This window comes from Eumetopias jubatus, unplaced genomic scaffold, assembly GCF_037043125.1.
Source record: "Eumetopias jubatus isolate StellerSeaLion01/CBP00866 unplaced genomic scaffold, mEumJub1_p1.0 scaffold_13, whole genome shotgun sequence".
Taxonomy (NCBI): domain Eukaryota; kingdom Metazoa; phylum Chordata; class Mammalia; order Carnivora; family Otariidae; genus Eumetopias; species Eumetopias jubatus.
Window position 1 is genome coordinate 97,571,441 of NW_028274819.1, and position 17,881 is coordinate 97,589,321.

Consider the following 17,881-nt stretch of genomic DNA (forward strand, 5'->3'; position numbering starts at 1 on the left):
CGAATACAGTGAGCACTATGTGCTGGGCACTCCACGTGTATGAACCCACCTCAGTCTCACAGTTAAGCTCATTTTATAGCTGAGAGAGCTGAGGCACAGAGAGGTAAAGTAACTTGACCCAGGACTGCACAGGAAATAAGAAGCAAGGCCAGGATTTGAACCCTGGAAGTCTGGTTCTGGAGTTTATGCCTTATTTCTTGCCTTAATCTAGCTTATGCTGATTACTGTCTGACTTGCTCATCTATGTATGTCTCTTCTTCTTAAGTGCAGTTTTGTCTTATCCTTCCCTAATATGCACCCCCTCCCCCTCGATCCTCTCCCCTCCCCGCTGCACAATGGCTGAGCACACAGTAGGTGCTTTAGAAGGTGTCCCAAGCCGGGTCACCGGTAGAGTAATGGAACCCTTCTGACACCAGGTGGCAGCATTGGCCAAGAGTTCTCTCAGAACTCTGCATTGGGTGCTGTCAGTCAAATAAAAATTTAAACTTTTATTTCTGGTACAAATGATAAATACTTTGCATTAAAAATCTGGAATTCAAGTTTTCCTCATACTTCATGCTCCCTCCCTGCCCCAGAGCCTTACAAAAATATTTCCATTTAGAGGGGGCACGCTACTGCCTGCTGTCTCGACAGAGTCTGGGTCTGGGGAAAGGCACGTGTGGTTTTGTCTCAGGGCTGGGAGGTCCTCACCTGCCCCAGCGTTGGAGGCCAGCAATGACAAGAATGCACCGTGATCTGGTGTAGGGGCCATGGCAACGGTCCCCGACAGCCCCCTCTCTGGGGCAGGGATCCCCTCCTTGTTGGGCATTCGATGGTGCAGAGGGGCCGGCTCACTCCAGACGGGCGAGTCAGGGCGTGGGGTGGGGTGGTGTGTGTGGGGGGGGGGAGGTCGGTGTCACAGGCATAGACACCTTCTAGGGTCTAAGCCTTCAAAGAGTTAAATAGAATCACAGGCCATCACATTTTGGTTGCTTGAAAGAGAACACTTGAGGGGAGACTAAGGGGAGGGGGCAAATCTGAGCCCCCTTCCCTCTGTCCCCAAGGGAGGCACAGGCTGGGAGCGGGGGGGGGGGGGGGGGCGGGGGGGGGCGGCTGCCTTCACGAGTTAACCCCTGCCGTGCCTCACCCCTGTTCACAGTCTTGCATGATGGGGCCAGAGGCTCCGGGGAAGAAGGGAGAAGGGAAGTAAGGCCTCAGTGGGGGAGGGGGTGCTGCCACCCCCTCTGGGGGCTGGGGGAAGCATGGTGGACCCGGAGCAGCTACGTCAAGGACCACCGCCTGTGCCCCGGCCCCGGCTAGGGCTCCTCGTCCCAGAGACACAGCTGCTTCTGGGGCACATAGAAGTCGAAAGTGTAGCTCTTCTGGCAGCTGCGGATGCCGCACTTGTAGGGGGCCGGCCGGTCGCGGCTGTGGCAGTATTTGAGCAGGCAGGGGTACCAGGCCAGGCTCAGGCCGTAGCGACAGACACACGGCTTCCCGCCATCCGCCACCTGCCCGCAGTGCGTCGGCTCCGAGGCCTCGGGCAGAGCCTCAAACACGGAGCTGTCCACACCTGGCGGAGAGAGGCAGGGTCAGCGGCAGGGAGAGAGTAGGAGCTCCCCCGCCCCGCAACCCACATGGCCTCCGGTCAACCCTAGCAGCTAAGTCTGGGCCCGGAGGGGTGGAGCGATCTCCCTGAGGTCGAAGAGTAAGGACGGAGTGAGAACGGAACCTGGGCTGTCTGACTTCAAGGCCTCCACGTGGCCCACGCTGCCGCCCGCGCTTAGACACATCGCTCTACTGGAATGCAACAGAATAAGGAGGAAGTCAAGGACAGCTGCTTCAAGGAGGTGGCTGTGAGGACGGCCAGCACGAACGTGCCAGGATGTCAGCGTGGCCAGGGCACACGCGGGGGTGCTGGAGGGAGATGGCAGTGACCTGGTCTCTGGCTCGGCTCAGTGGCCACGGGAGGGAGCGGCCTCGGGGGTGGGGTGGGGACAGTATCAGATTTGCACCGCAGTGTGGGGTGCAGCTCACCGGGGAGGGCTGTGTGCGGAGGGCAGGACCACAGCTCTGTTGGGCATTTTGAAATCCAGGGGTGCCCTGGGAGGGGCAGGCACCTGACTATTGCTCAGCTAGCTGGGCAGAAGGACAAGGGACCTGGACTTGTAACCGCGCCATCTCCCCGTGCCCTCTCCACGGAGGATCTGAGGACAGTCCTGGGAACCATGTCTGGAGGTACGCCAGCAGTAAAGCCACACAGGCCAAAAGGCAGGGAGCACACAGAGATGGGGGGCCCCTCAGGGATCATGGGGGAGAGAGGCTGGCACCAGGGGAGGCACGGAAGAAAGGAGAGGCGCTGACTTCCAAGGGGCGTGGCAGACGTGGGCGGGTAGGAACAGGTGTCTTTGGGCCCCACCAGGACCCTGCTACCTGGGCCTCCCTCCATGACGGAGGTCCCACCTGTGTTCTCACTAAGGGAAGGAATGAGGTAGGTGATGCCTGGGTATCTCCCTCCACGGGGCCTAGCAAGTCACAGTTCTCTGTGTCTACCCAGAAAGGGTCGCTTTCATCTGGCTGACTCCTCTCACTGAAGAGCCACACAGGCAACCCTTCCTCCAGGAAGCCTGCCCTGACCAATCCCAGCCCGGTTTAGGGGTCCCTCCTCTGACTCCCGTATGTGATGACTCCATCACGGGCCATGTGATGCCGCCATGGGTGGCACCCCGCTGACCTTGCTCCAGCCAGAACCGGACGTCCTCCTGGCGGGTGTAGATGCTATCAGTGGCCTCGGCACACACATTGTGGAGATGGGGACTCAGCAGGTCCCCCTGGCTGAAGTTGACGGCGACGTCCATGTGCAAGTGCTCCAGGCCCCGCACCTCCTCCGCCTGCCTCACCGCCTGTGGATTCTTCTGTGTGGAGAGGAAGAGCCGCTCCCACCTGGCCCCAGAATGTTCTATGCCCATCCCTCGCCTGATGCCTGAGTGTCAGTCCGGCCGAGGCAGGTCGCCTGGAGCAGGCTGGCAGGCAAGGGCCACGAAGCATCCCCTCTAACTGGTGGAGAGAGGCAGGGTCAGCAGCGGGGAGAGCGCAGTGGACCCGGAGCAGCTACGGGGTACAGGGCACAGCCAAGCCTTTCCAGCTGGTCACTGGCTGATGTCTGGGGCTGATGGGGAATTCTGACAGTGGCTGGGGGTGGTGTTGGTGGGCAGCCAGGCAAGCTGTCCCAGGGCAGAGAACCTCTGCGGTCCTAGACTTTCCAACATGCAGGGAACGGGGTCTCTGGGAAGGGCCCAGAGCAGGCCGAGCTGGAGAGTTTAGGGAACTTAGGTGAGGCTGGGGAGAGGCCCAGGGTCCAGGAAGGGACGGGGCACGGGCCAACAGGCCAAAGCATTCTGAACACCACACGCATTAGCTCATTTAATTCCCAGAAATTCTCATTTCTCAATAAGAAAATAGAGGCTTTGCAGGCGAGGTCGCTCCTGCAATGTCACCTGGATGAGGAGTGGTGTCGCTGGGGCTGAAGGCAGATCTGACCTCAGAGTCCAAGCCCCCAGCCTCCACCATAAAGGGGGTTGGAGCTGAGATTAGGGGCCTGGAGGGATCTGGCAGTTGGGGGTCCACGCAGATTAGCGATCTGGGGTGTTGGGGTTAGATTTGGTCTGGGGCAAAATCAGGGGGATGGGGAGTACAGGGTGAGAGTGGGGTGCCAGGGATGAGGGCCAGGATGGGTCAAGTGCTGGGTGGGAGACTGAGGTTGGGGTAGGGTTCAGGCTTGGAGCCAGGCTGGCTGCAGGGCTGGGGCCTCTGGGGCAAGAGCTGGGCCAGGGCAGGCCTGAGGCAAGCACTCACCTGTCGAAGCTTGGCCATGGCCTCACTGGGGATGATCTCATTGTGGTGCAGCCGGGTGACAAAGCAGAGTGCCTGGAACTGACTCTGCCCCTTCTCCAGTTCCCCCAGGATCAGGGCTCGGAAGATCTTCACATCCTGATGGGAAAGGGCAGGAGGATGGGGACCAGCTGGAGTGGGTGGGGCCCCCCTCCCAGCCCACCCAGGGCTCCGCTCAGGCCTCGGACAGGACGCAGGCCTGGACCCTGCCCTGCGTGCAATGGACATTTCCCTCCTGCTGGTCTAAGAATTTCTATCTTTTCCATTTAAACTCATGACTTAAGAGAAAGAACACGCCCCAGATGTTCCAAAGCCTCCTGGAAAATCCACATAGTGAACCACTAAAAAGCTTTTCAAAACAGAGCTGTTTATCAGTATAGAACTTCACCTTAAAAGAAACAGCACTTTTTTGGGGTGCCTGGTTCATTCACAGCTGATGCGGCCCCTTGGTGACACCCCCCTGTGGCACCCAGATCAGGGTGGTCACAGCCGCTATAAACTACCTGACCAGGGCCTAATAGGGGAGGGGCTGAACTTTTCACAAGTATAGATTCCAGAGTTTCTCTCACAGACATTCTTACTCGGGAGGTGTGGGGGAAGGCCCAGAAACTGGTGCTCCTCAAAAATGCCTCAGTGCTTCCGATCTGCCAGACTCCAGAGGGCACAGGACAGGGCTCAGGGCAGACGCAGTTCAGGCTGGCCGCAGCTGTTGCCAACTTCTGGCCTGAGGGAGCTGGGATGGCTCCCCTTTCCCCTCCCCTCCTCACGTCCCCTTTCCCCACGGGCTTACTAATGGCATTACCAGCAGGCCAATGGCTCCTTCCTGTTACTCACTCATTGCATGAATGGGGGAGGCTGGAGGGGAGCAGAGGAAGAAGGGAGAGGGGGCCGCAGGGCAGGATGGGGTCCCCCTCCCAATCTGGCTGCTGGAACCCTGTGCTCTGACCCACCTGCACCCACGGTAAGCCCTGCTCTCACCCAACTCTGTGCCTTGGCTAACTGCTCCCATTGAGAAATTAGCAGGTCCCGGTCAGAAGGGGTCTAAATTTGTCAAGACCCCCCGGCCAGGGAGGCACCCTGGCCATAATGACCATCCCCCTCTAGAAACCCAACGGCCCTGCCTTGGCACCGAGCATACATAGCCCTACATAGCTATTCATCTTCCAATGTACATGCCCTGGCTTTGCCCACTAAGAGAGCCCGCATTCACGAAGGGCTTACTGAGCGCCCGCTAGATTACAAGTGCTCCAAAACAGGGGCTGAGGGAACCCCTTGGGTTCCTGCAAGGCAGCGAGGGGGAGCTGCACCCCAACTCTGCAATGTATTATCCAGGGCCCAGACATACCTTCCAGCTTCTGTAAGCCTCACTTGTAAGACAGGGACACTAAGCTATTTAGCCAGAGCCCCACTCAATGCTCAGCAGGTGCTCACTGTGGTGTACCTCCTCTCTGCAGGTGATCGGAGCCAGTGAGTGCCACCCCCCCGCCCCCCGCACCGGGGAAGTCCCTTGCTTCTACAAGGACGTTTCTCTTGCTTCCTTCTACTATAAATGACCTCTAGGACAAGGAGGTGTGGGCATGTATGGGAAGATTTTCCATCTAATAGTGCAGAAATGGAGACCGAGGCCCAGCTGGTGAGAATGGTCCCATGAGGGTTTTGTTGATGCCAGACTCGTGGGGAAGGTGAATCAAGAGCTTGGGTGAACCCCAGCTTCCTCTCAACAGGAAATCCGTTCTTGGGCCATGAGGCTGGCATCTCCTCGCCCTGCCAGCCTGGGCTACCCGATCTTCCATTCGCTCAGGTCGGCCGAGGAAACACTGGAGGCTAGTCCACTAGTGTATTTTCCACTCGCGGCTCACTTCCTGCCAGGTGAGACCTGATACCAGACTTCCCCTCCGAGGGCTTGAGTCAGCCGGGTGTCCCTGGCAGGACCCCGGGGCAGGAGCCAATGTCTACTCCCCGGGGATTTTCAGCAATGACTCTTTAAAAAAGAACTTTATCTGGAATAGTCACAGCCTCTTCTCCAAAACCACAGCCATGTGCCATACCCGGTGGTCTCTGCTCGGAGATATCACCTGCCCACCGTTAAGAGAAAGCATTTGAACTCTTGGACCAGACCGGAGGATGAAAAAAAAAAAAAAACACCTGTTCTGAGTCTTTCCCTGACTCTATTATATTAAACAACAATGTTGGCGACAACAGCAAAACGATACCAAAATGGTAATATGATGGGGGCCAAGAGAGAGAGATTCATCAAGAGAGATTTACTTGTGGAGGGCAAAGATTTATTGAAGTTTATAACTGGAAGGGACAAGTCATTGTTATTAAGAGTCAAAAAGGATGTACTGTCCTGTTTAAAATCTTTACAACAACAGGGCGTAGGGAGGATGATTATTACTTAGTTGGGAATGGGTTACTTGCTCAAGGTCACGGGACTAGGAGGAAATGTGGCTGGAATTTTAACCCCGGGCAGTCTGACTCCAAAGCCTGCGCTCTCTCAACCACAAGGCCCCACTGCCTCCCAGATGTCCTTGGTGCCTAGCTCAAGCAACCGAGAGGCAGGGTGGTCCACCCTTGGCCACACAGCCGGCAAGCGGCAGGGCCAGGACCAGAACTCAGTTCCCTCTTCCAGCCATGCCTAGAAGTCCTGTGCAGGCCTGCCCTGGGAGGGTGGCAGCTGACATTCACAGTTCTGCGTGACTAACAAGAACCGGCGTCTGACACAGATAGGAGGGTGACATGGGGCCGGGCCACCCTCCTACTCCACCTGCCCACCTACCTGCCCAGAACCTCTGTGGACCTACATTCTCCAGTCTTCCTCTCTAGAGGAAGAGAGAGGAAGAAAAACCACTTCTTCTCTAGAAAAACCACCTTCCACTTGCTGACCCCTGGCAGGGAGTGGGCACCCCTAGCTTCTGGATCTACTTGGCTCCATCATCCTGACCAATGTCCCTCCTACCTTCTACTCGCCACACCTCCGACTAACTGCCAAGGTTCCAGGGGTCCCTTTCCCTCCAGCAAAAAGGGCAGGGGGAGAGGTCTCCCTGCTTCGGCAAACATCTGGCCTGATGCTAGGCCCAGGCCAAAAGGAAGCCTGGCTCCCAAGCTTCCTCCTCTCCCAAGAGTGCCCTGGGATGAGTCACCTGGATGTGGCCCAAGGCAGATGGCACAGCTGGAGATGTCAGGGTGCTGGAGGCAGGTTTCTCAGGTCCAGGACTCAGGCTAGGACTCCCGAGATGGAAGTTTCTATAAGGCTCCTGCTCGCATGAGCTCCCCGGAACCTCCAGCCCACCAGGAGTGGGCCACCAGGAAGACGCAGAGCATCCGGTACCAGGGCGGACATCTGAGTGTCAGGGTGTGGCACGTGCGCCATGGAGATCGTGAGCAGTGGCTGAAGTCCTCTGTGGTTCTAAGTCAGGAATAGATAGGTTGCTGGACAGCACAGTGGTTCCAAGCATAGGTTCTGGCGTCCGCACCACCTATGTTCAATGCTGGCTTTGAGGATATTAGCCATGGAACCTCGGGGGAACTCACCTCCCTGTACCATAGTTTCCACATCTGTTAAATGAGTTAAACTAACAATACCTACACCTCCGGGATTATTGTGAGGAAAAAATGAGTGAAAGGTCTCAGAACGTAGTGGGCTGAACCCTTTGTCTATTATTGTTGCAATCTCTGGCCTTGCTCCAACTGTGATCCACTCCAGACCTGTAGAAGCAGGAGCAAAGATTGGTCTCCTCAAGATGCACCTGAGGCCCAGAGAGGTGGGGGGGACTCCTCTGGGGCTTGTAGGGAATCAGCAAATCCATGGGAGAGCACTGATTAGCATAACCTGGGCAGAGCCCTCACAGGCACCAGGCTGGGCGGGAAAATGGCCAAGACCAAGGCAGAGGTTCCTGTCTTCAAGGGGCTCATGGAAATGCTGACCTCCTACAACAGGGTCAGTGCACCACATAAGGCCTGGGGTGGAGGTTTATGGGGGACAAGTGCTATGGGGCAAAGGATGGATGAAGGGGCATTTGTTGGCCCCTTAAGGACAGGCCTGGGAGGCGGGGAAGGAAGGAAGACTTCTCCAGAGTGAGGGAAATTTCAGGGGTCCTTGATAGTCAAAGGATAAGGAGTACTTTCTAGCAAAGAGATGGAATTGAATTTACAGAAGACAGGGAAATGTGAGGTTCTAATAACATCCCGACCCAATCCGTCCCTCCACGTTGTCACTGATCTGCCTAATGCCCTTCAGAAGCTCCTTTTGCCCTCGCCCTAAAGTGTACCCTCCCAAGGCTGGCATCCACTTCCACCGACAGCTCCTCTTGTACTCCCTGAGCACTGAACCACAGAGCTGGCAATTCCCAGAACGAGCAGTTCCCAGCCTTGTGCCCGTCCCTGAGCTGATTCCTCTGCTGGACACGCCCTCTCCCCCTGTGCCTACCATCTCTCAGGGCTCGGTTCACATGCATCCCCTCCTTTGGCCTGTCCTCCAATGCTGCCTTCACCAACCCACCAGCAGACTCAGCCGGACCCAGCTCCTAACCTCTACAGCACGAATCCCACTGTGTCTGTAACCACCTCTTGCCTTACCTTCCAGACTCAGCTCCGTGAGGCTGGGAAAGTAAGGATCTTTTTTTTTTTTTTTTTTAAGCTTTTATTTATTTATTTATTTGTCAGAGAGAGAGAGAGAGAGAGAGAGAGAGCACAAGCAGGGGGAGCGGCAGGCAGAGGGAGAAGCAGGCTCCCTGCTGAGGAAGAAGCCCGATGCGGGACTCGATCCCAGGACCCTGGGATCATGACCTGAGCCGAAGGCAGACACTTAACAGACTGAGCCACCCAGGCGTCCTCTGGGAAAGTATCCTATTGCAGTGATTCCCCGCCCCCTAGAACACAGCAGGTGCTCAACAAGTGCCTGGTAATGAATAAACGAAGGAAGGAACACACAAACAAAAGCATGGAAGCATCCTGAGCAAACCACCTGGGACGGGGTGGGGCGAAGGAGGGCAGAGTGATCAAAGGAAGAGGCTGGTACGAGGGGCAGAGCAGCGGGCCTGAGTCCAGCCAAGGAGTCTGAGCTTCAGCTAGCAGATCACCCGAAGTCACTGGACTCCCATGGGCCCCGTGGATGGGTTCTGAGCTGGATCCGAAACGTGAGTTGTGCTGGTCCAGTGTGCACCTGATTTAAATGCCTTCAAAGAGGAACCCATCCTCATGTGGCATCTTCTGCCCAGGCAACAAGTCATCCAGGCCCCACCTAAGATCTGCTCCTGGTTCAAGGGCAGAGTCTAGACCTGACTTAGGCAGTAACCTCAGGGTCTGGCCCAGAGCTGGAACTCAACACTCAGTAGCTGAGTGAATGCCCGCCTGCATGTGCGCTCTGGGGTCTCTATCGGCTGCCTCGCCTCCAGCAAGAAGACTGGTAGTCCTACCACTGCCATTTTGGCTTTCAGGAGGTTCAGGGGATCATTCAGTTCATGACCCAGTGAGGTTCTGGCTGGGGACGTGACCTTCATAAGTCAGGCGGCTGCAGAGCCAGGACCAGCAGCTCGGACCTCCTGACTCACAGTCCAGGGATCATTATGCTCCTCCGGGCCCCCCACCCCTACCCCCGTCAGCCCCTGTCCACACATTGTCCTTCTCTGTGTTCACCCCCTGCCAGGCTGCACTCCTGAGATCGACTGCATCTCAGGGAGAGAAGTCTGTGCCGGCTCAGGCGGGCTAGGGCTCGGGGGGAACACCTAGGAGGACAGCAGACAGGTGCCCCCGGATGAGCAGGGGCCCAGCCCTCTGCCCTGGACCGGCAGACATCGTGCGCCAGGCCCAGGTGCAGTGTGCCTGGCGAGAGGCCCCAGGGGAAGCTTACTGCCCGGGGGGTGGGGGTGGGAGCAACGTTGCACACAGAGACCCCGGAGTTCAGCGGGGATGACCGTAGAGCCGGCACCCTGCCCTCCTCTGCCCACTTCCAGCCTTGCAGAAGATGCCGGCTGCCGCTGGGGTTTTATGTTACAGCCCAGCGCAATCCTAACTGCTCACCTGCTTTCCCCCATTCATGGGCCACACTGTCTGTCATCTTCCTGGAGCACTTGCTGCTTCTCGAACAATCTCTTTCACACACAGCTGCTCCCGTCTCTCCTTGGCCCCCACGGTTGCTCACGGAGCATGCTGCCTCCCTCGGTGTCCCCCGTGAAGCCTCCATGTCACCCCTTTCTCCGAGCCTCATGCACTCCCTCATACACCTTCTCAGCCACGTCGAACAAGGTCCTCACACTGCTGTGCCACTCAGCCCCCTCCTCTGGAGAGCCTGCCTGCTCTCTCAGCCCAGCCCTCTAGCACAGGGTGCCCAAAACTAAGGGGGCCAGGGTGGGGAGCCGCCCCATCCCTCACTGCTCTCCGGGACACCCAGGCGGGGGGTTTTCTCTAGGGTTCTTGCCGAGCACCACGTCCCCCACTGCTCCCTGCTCCCGGACAGCCGGCACTGTCCCTGGGAATGTGCCCTGCCATCTTTGTCCCCTTCCCCTCGCAGCAAAAAGCGCGTGATTCTGAGGCCCGGGCTGAGCCAATCTAAATATTTATCCCTCTGCTCCTGGCTGGGGCTGCTTCATGGCTAGAGAAGGGGCCGGTTTCGTGGGGCTGTGGCTGTGAAGAGAGGCAGCCAGGAACCAGCACCCTCCTAACCCCATGCTGGCTGCCCCGTGGCAGACACAGGAGCACCTTGGCGACTCTGCCCAGTCCCCCTGAGCAGGAACAGGGGTGAATGGAGTCAACCCAAAGCCAGGCCAAGCCCATTCCCAGGCCAGTGCCCAGGGACTTAGGCTGGCCCCATTACGGGACGCCTGTGTACCCTCAGGGCTAGTCCTGGGACAAAAGCTTCTTGTTAAGGGGGTATTAGCGCAGCCACCAGCCATGAGCAGCGGCCCCCTGAGCCCCCAGTTCTCTGTCAGCCAAATTGCAAAGGTCACTACTGTTCCAACTGTCCCAGGGAACAATGTGAGGCTTTATGTGGATCAACTGCGCCCCACTGTCCCGCTGACTCAGGGCTCCTAAGATGGGGCTCCCAACTTCTCTCTCACCCAGATCCCCAGCCCCAACGCCTCCCTTGCTCCCTGCCCTTTATTGGAATGCGCAAGTGGTTGCTGCTTAAACGCTTGCCAACCTAAGGGATGGAAGCTCCTAATGATGCTCTGGCCCCTGGAGTGGAAATAAAGGTGCCAGAAGGATGTGCTTCCCGGCAAGGAAGGAGAGCTGGGGCGGGGCGGGGGGGGGGGTGGTGGTGGCACTGCCTGGGCCCTGGCTGACACCGTTACTTGACTCCTCACGTGCCTCCACTGGCCTCCGCTTGGCGACAGCCTCTTAGAATTCATTTCTCACCAGCCTGTGAACATCATGCTATTGTCTCCGTCCCGCCCGTGCCGCGTCTGAGCCTGGGGCACAGAGAGGGTGAGCGGCCTGTCCAGTCGCACGACTGGTAAAGGGCAGACAGACGTACACAGCAAGTACTCAGGGGTCTCTGTGAGATCTCTTACAAACAGCCCCTGCACCCCCACCTCTCCAGAGGAAGAGTCTCCAGCACAAAGCTCCCAAGGGGTCAATACTCACATCCACTGGGGGTTATGGGCTTGGGGGGAAGGGGTCCAGCCCGAGTCTGTACAGAGAACTCTGCATTAAGGTTTCCTGTCAAACTCCTTGCCTTTCCTCTCCTCTATTCCGGTTTCTTCAGCCTCCTGGAAGGAGCCTTCTTATGGTACGGCCTGCACAATCATGATACAGTGGAAGGATACTGGATCATTAGCTACTTAATCTTGTCAGAGTTACTTTGTAGCTCTGAGCCTCAGTTTGCATATCTGCAAAATGGGGGCAACACCTGCCTCACAATGTAGCAGGGAGAATCGGATGAGGCTGTGCATCAAAGCAACCAACAGCATGTGACTTGAGTGACCTCTCAGTGCATGAGATCCGGGGATGGGGATGTGCATTTCCCATCACAAGGCTGCACCCTGTCTTCCTGGGAACAGGAGTCTGTCCTGAGTTTTTCTACAACCATTACCACCACTGCTTTTCTGTAGCTTGGGCAGCCTGGTAGGGAAGAACCCCAGTCTGCCTCTCCCCATCTTATTTCTAGTAGCCACTCCTCCCTTGGTCCAAGGGGCAGTCTTCATTGCCTGATCCAGGATCTTTGGCTAGGACTCCCCCTGAACATTGGCATTGAAGGGTGGGAGATGCTTGCCAAACTCCAGGGAGCACGTCTGCACCTTCAGGCAGGCCCACTGATCCCTGATCCATGAAGGAATTCCTCAGACACGGCAGAAGGACCGCTGTTAGATCCGAGGGCCCGACGGACATGAGCCAGGTCTTTCCATCTGGTGACTTCTCATAAACTCCTATGAGGAAATGCTCTGGACTCCAGAAATGTCTGGGCCTCTCCTGAAAGCATCTCTGTTGCCCTCTGTTCCCCAAGAAGACAACCCATCCATCACATGCCTGTGTTCCAAACTGCTACATTTCAGGGACCTCACAGAGACAGGGGAGGGGGAGAATGGTGTCTAAAAGCTTCTCCTGTCTGACCTCTGTGGGATGTGACAATCCTGTTATAATAAACAGCCTCTGGCACCCGGCGCGGTCATTTGCACATTCCACATCTTCCAGACGGCTTCCCACGCTGCTCCCCCACGCCAACCAGGAGCCCCCAAGGCAGGGACTCTGGCGCTCTCTGGACTGTTCCTTCCTCTGACTCCCACTCACCCACTGGTGCTCAGGCCAGGGCATGGAGGAGGGCTCACGTTTCCACTCCTCCTGGGTCCTTCAGAGTGACCTTGGGCTGACCCATACCACCACATGGCTCCCCTTATCTTGGCTCCAGCCCACAGCCCCTCAGGATCCCTCCCGCCGCACTTCTGGAGTCTGTGGTTCCTTCCTCCCCCCCCCCCCCCATTGTACCCACCACCCTGAAACAGTTGCACATGACTTTCCCCTATCTTTCAGCCCCACCCTAGCCATCCGGTCAGCACCAAACCACGCCGCCTGGAACATGACTCATCCCCTCCCCCAGCTTTTGGACCTTCAGACTGGGGGACAAAGGCGAAAGAGAACTTGGACGGAGACACCAGCTTGGGGGAGGGGGACCGAGAGGGTTGATGGACAAAAAGTCAGCTTAGAGCCTGGGGGGTGGTGACGTGCCTGGTGTTAGGTATGCCCGGTGAGTATGCACATATGGGTATAATTACACACACAGGGTCCAGATTATAAAGGAGAGTATTGCCTATTGGGTGTGTATTATGAATTACAGTTTGTGTACTGAGGGCATGTGGAATTAGGCCTAACGCCGATCCACTGCTTCAAACACATTAGGGTTATTGTGCGTAGAATGACAGGTTGCAAAGAGGTGAGTGAGTGTGGGCTCTACCTTCACTTAACAGCCTAACCTGGGCCCTCCTCCAAGTACCCTCCCTGGAGCAGCCACGCCAGTGGTTCCCAAACTCGCTGCCCACTGGAATCCCCAGGGCCTCTTTAAACATACTGTTGCCCTTAGAGATCAGATTTCATTGCTGTGGAGGGCAGCCCAGGCATCGGGAGTTTCCAGAGCAATCCAGGTGATTCTAATGGGCATCAAAGTTTGGGAGCCCCTGAGCCATGGCACTTCTTTTTAAAAACCTCAGCTCCGTCTGCCTAATGGTCAGCAGCCTTGGGACAGGGCGCGCAGTGACACATGACGGCGACTGATAGCTCCAAGCTACTTGCGGAGTTTATAATCCTTGCCTGGGCTCCGGGCTATGTGTCCTACAGCGAGCCGATTACTCTCAATACTCTTACCGCCTCACCGCGTACGGGTCCAGTGTGGCCGTGTGGGGAGAGCCAGACGATGCTAGAACCCTGCCTCGTGGATGAGGTGAACAGAGAGAGGGGGCGGGGGGGGGGGGCGCAGCTAGGATGGGCCAGACCCAGGGCTGGGATGCGTCCAGCCCAGGGGCACTCCCCACAGCCCTGTGTATTTTGCAGGACGAGAATGACGGCTCCGGGCTCGGAGGGGCTGGCCAGCAATTGTGGAGTGTGACAGTTAATTTTATGTGTCAACTTGACTGTGTGAATGGATGTCCAGATAGCTGGTAAAACATTACTGCTGGGTGTATCTGTGAGGGTGTTTCCAGAAGAGACGAACATTTCAATTGGCAGAACGAGTAAAAAAGATGGCCCTCCTCAGTGTGAGGGGCATAATGCAGTCTGGTGAGGGTGTAGACAAAACAGAAAACAGAGGAAGGGGGAACGTGCTGTCGGCCTGAGCTGGGACGTCCACGTTCTGCCCTCAGACACTGGCGCGTCTGGTTCTCGGGCCTTCGGACTCAGACTGGAACCACACCGCCAGCTTCCCTGGGCCTCCAGCTAGCAAATGGCAGATCGTAGGACTTCTGAGCCTCCAAAATCATGTGAGCCAATCTCTGGTAATACATTTCTCTCTGTATCTCTTGCTCTATGTCCTATTGTTTCTGTTTCTCTGGAGAGCTCCAATACATGGTGCTTCAAGGAAAAGGTTATGGTGAGGGGCTCAAGGCACCCTGAGCACCTTGAGTCAGTGCTGACTTTGTGTGTGACTCTGGGTCCATCCTTCTACCTCTCTGAGTCCAAGCTCAGCAGGGAGGACCCACTACGTGGGCAACGATTAGGAAAATTAGCGGCCTTCTTTCTCAAGCACTTAGCATAGCAACAAAGGCCTAGTGGGTATTTCAGATGTATTACCTGATTAGTTCTCTTGATAGCCATGGCTTGGTACCATCATCGCCCCCATTTTACAGATGAAGAAATGAAGGCCTGCAGAGATCAAGTACCTTGCCCAGTTAAACCAGGTCTGTTCTCTTCAGCCTGGACTGTCTCCCAAAGGTGGGAAAAGGGCAACGGTCACTATTCCTAAGTAGACTTGGGACTTTTGCCAAAGCACCCCAAATGTGTTTGGTACACAAGAGAAACACAACGCCCAAGATTTCTTCCCACAGGAAAAATTTTTCCTTCTGGATAGAACCTTGTGCAAATCTGCCAAAGACCGTAGGGCATGAGGAGGCCTTGGGAACTAAGTGGGCCACAGGAGAGGTGAGCCACCCCAGAAGGATCCGCATATAAAAGCTGCTCTGGCCAATGTAGACAGTGGCCTGGGACAGGGGTGAAGGCTATTCTGCTCCGCCACAGGCTAGTTGAGCAACCCGGAGCTGGGAGACTGCAAAGAGCTGCTTCCCTTACTGCACCTTCCACCCCCGATTCCTGCCCTTGCTGGTGAAATCGGAGATGCCAGGGAGGGTGTGAAATGCCAGCTTCTAGGGCAGAGGCTAAACTGAAAAGCAGACTTTGGAAATCTGGGTGGAGGTTTGAACCAATGCAGGGATTAAAATGGGGCTCTGGCAATCCGCTCCAAATGGATTTCCTAACTGGGCCATCTGCCCCCCAACTATACTCTCAGCTCCAGGCCCCAGGCCTCCACCCCACTGCCACAGGGGCTCTTCCCTCTCCTCGCCTGCAGGGTAGAGCAATAAAATCATTCATGCTGCAGCCAGGGGTTATAAAAGCTCAGCCCTACCCATTGTGTCCTAGCCACAGCCTAGGAGAGGTCCCAGGAATGGGGAAGCCTCTCTCCAGGGTTCCAGATGCCAGAGAACAATGGGCAGGGGGCAGGAAATTAGAAGACTCTTGGCTGGGCCAGAGGCTCACTCTCAAGGACAAAGGGCTTCGATGGAGGGTTCAAGGGGAAGATTAGACCACTGACTCTTGAGGGGTCCAGCCACTGTTGGGATTTCCCAGGAAAAGAACACACGTGACAAAGTTCCCCTGGCCTATGGGCGTGGGGAGGCAGGAGGTGTTCTGGCCCTGTCAGCTTCCCTCTCTCCACACTCAAAGCTGCCCTTCCAGGCCCCTGCCTGAATGGGAGAACCTAGCTTGTGCCTGCCCAGTAAGAATGGGCTAGAAAGTCTTCCAACCAGTGACCACCCCCCACACTCCCAGGGTCCCCCTATGTCCCACGTCCGTGATAACTCAGTAGTTTGGGGACAGATCAGCAGTCAAGCCCTATCTCCACGGTCCACGGGACCCCCCCCACCCTGGCCCATGCTCTCTATGGCAGTTTTCCTGGGTCCCTAGCTGACTCCCCAAATTCGGCCCCCTCTCCTCTCAAGCTCGCACTCTCTAAGAGGGAGGAGGGAGAGGTGGCTTGGGCCAGCCTCTACAGCCCTGAGCTTCTCCAGCTGTCCAGTTATCTAACTGTCCCTGCCTCTCCAGTCCCCCCAGAGACAGGGCCTCTTTTTTAGCAGAAAAGGGGCTGGTGTGTGTGTGTGTGTGTGTGTGTGTGTGTGTGTGTGTGTGTGTGTGTGTGTGTGTGTGTGTGTGTGTAGATCCCTTTGCGTACCTACACCTCACCCACCCTCTTTCCTTCCAGAATTTCTGCTGTGTGTGTGTGTGTATAGATAGGAGACTCCCTTTGAGTACCTACACCTCACCCACCCTTTTTCCTTCCAGAATTCCTGCTGCTGGGTCACTGTTAGTCCCTCGCTAGGCTTCCAGGCCCTTTTGCTGATAACCCCTCAGTTCCTCCACTGCCTCCCCCATCCCCAACAACCTTGGGGGCCAGGTCCACCTTGCAGTCCTTCCACAAGGTTCCCTCTGGTTCCTTACACACACCCTGAGTAGAGGCTGGTTTCTGTCCCCCTTCCTGCAATCTGGACCAAAACACGGAGTTTGGCCAGCTGTCCTGCCAGGCAGAGTAAGGGGTGGCAGCTCTTGAGAGAGTGGGGACCTCATGTGGGGCCTCTCCCCAGATCCTCCTTCTGTAAGCTTTCCAGCCTTCCAGACCAAAGAGGAGAGGTAGCTTCTCCTTGGCTCCGGAGGGACAGGGGACAATCAGCTCCTACCCCACGCCCCGCCCCCCCTCCATATCTCCACTCTAGGAAAGTGAAACAAGAGAGTTGGTTTATAGACTCCAAAATGTCAGGGCTGAGAGGCCTGGAGCCACCGCACTGACCTGTACAGAGATGAAAAAGGAAGTCCAGAGAAGGAAAGGGACTTGCCCAAGATCACAGGGCAAGAACCCGGGATCTCAGATTGCTAGCCCAGGACTTCCTCCTCTAGAGCACAGGGAAATTACCCTAAGAAGGGAGTCAGAACCTGGAAGGCCCTGGGAGAGCTGGAAGAGAAGTGGCCAAAGGGCTGGTCAGGGAGTGGGAGTGAGAAGGGGCCTGGGAACCCCGAGCAAAGGGGTGAAAGCCTGGAGGGGGCGGCGGCGGAATTCCCCGGGGCAGAATGAAAGGGCCGGGCGCTGGGGAGCCTGCACAGGGGTGTAGAGAAGAGCCCGACGACGTGACCCTGGCTAAGCCGCGTGCCCCTCCCGGCGGCCTGCCTTCCACTTGCAGGCCTCAGTGCGACCGGGACCCCCGGGCGCTCGGGCTCCCAGGTCCCGCCGGACGAGGGAGGGTGCCTCACCTTCTTGAAGTCTGCGATGAAGGAGACGAGGGTGCCGTCCGGCTTGCGCAGCTCGAGGCTGATGCTGTCGGCGTCGCTGTCCGCCTGCAGGCTCTCCTCGGTGACCTGGCCGTCGGGCAGCCGCACGCGGACCCGCAGCTCGGCCGGCGCGCCCGGCCCCGCGCCCACGCCGCGCAGCGCCCCCAGCAGCGGCACGAGCAGCGGCAGCAGCAGTGGCAGCAGCAGCAGCAGCGCGGGGGGCGCCGTGGGGACCCCGCGGCGGCCGGGTGGGCGCATCCCCGGGGCCCCGGCCCGCCGCGACCGCGCGGCGAGGGGCGCTGCCAAACTTCGCGCGAAGTTACCGGCTAGTTCGGGGCGCGGGGCAGCGGCTCCCCGGGGGGCTCGGGCGCTGGGGGCCAGCGACGTGGCGCGGACGCACGTGGGCTGCGCTCCGCCGCGCGCCCCCCGGCAGCTCCGAGGCGGACGCGGCGCTCCCGGGGCCCCCGCGCGCGCCCACCGGCCCAGCGCCGCGACTGCCGCGGCCCCCGACTCCGGCGCTCCGAGACTCTGTTTTGCACTTTTCATTCAATCCCAC

The 17,881-nt window shown here is 57.5% G+C and overlaps 1 protein-coding gene across 1 annotated transcript; it reads right to left on the reverse strand.

The window, feature by feature from the left end:
• Nucleotides 1–1,116: 1,116 nt before the first annotated feature.
• On the reverse strand, nt 1,117–17,598 carry OAF (out at first homolog). Its single transcript, XM_028096604.2, has 4 exons — nt 17,308–17,598; nt 3,835–3,969; nt 2,714–2,894; nt 1,117–1,552 (listed from the first exon to the last, which is right to left on the reverse strand). Exons 1-4 carry the CDS (start codon nt 17,581–17,583, stop codon nt 1,296–1,298), a joined length of 849 nt encoding a protein of 282 aa, XP_027952405.1. The 5' UTR covers nt 17,584–17,598; the 3' UTR covers nt 1,117–1,295.
• Nucleotides 17,599–17,881: the final 283 nt, after the last annotated feature.

Excerpts from the sequence above, each read along its gene's own strand:
- OAF (XM_028096604.2), bottom strand. The coding sequence starts at position 17,583 with ATGCGCCCACCCGGCCGCCGCGGGGTCCCCACGGCGCCCCCCGCGCTG. Across the intron at positions 3,970-17,307 it reads TCATCGCAGACTTCAAGAAG|GATGTGAAGATCTTCCGAGC; the intron begins GTGAGGCACCCT and ends CTTTCCCATCAG. Across the intron at positions 1,553-2,713 it reads CCGGTTCTGGCTGGAGCAAG|GTGTGGACAGCTCCGTGTTT; the intron begins GTCAGCGGGGTG and ends TCTCTCCGCCAG.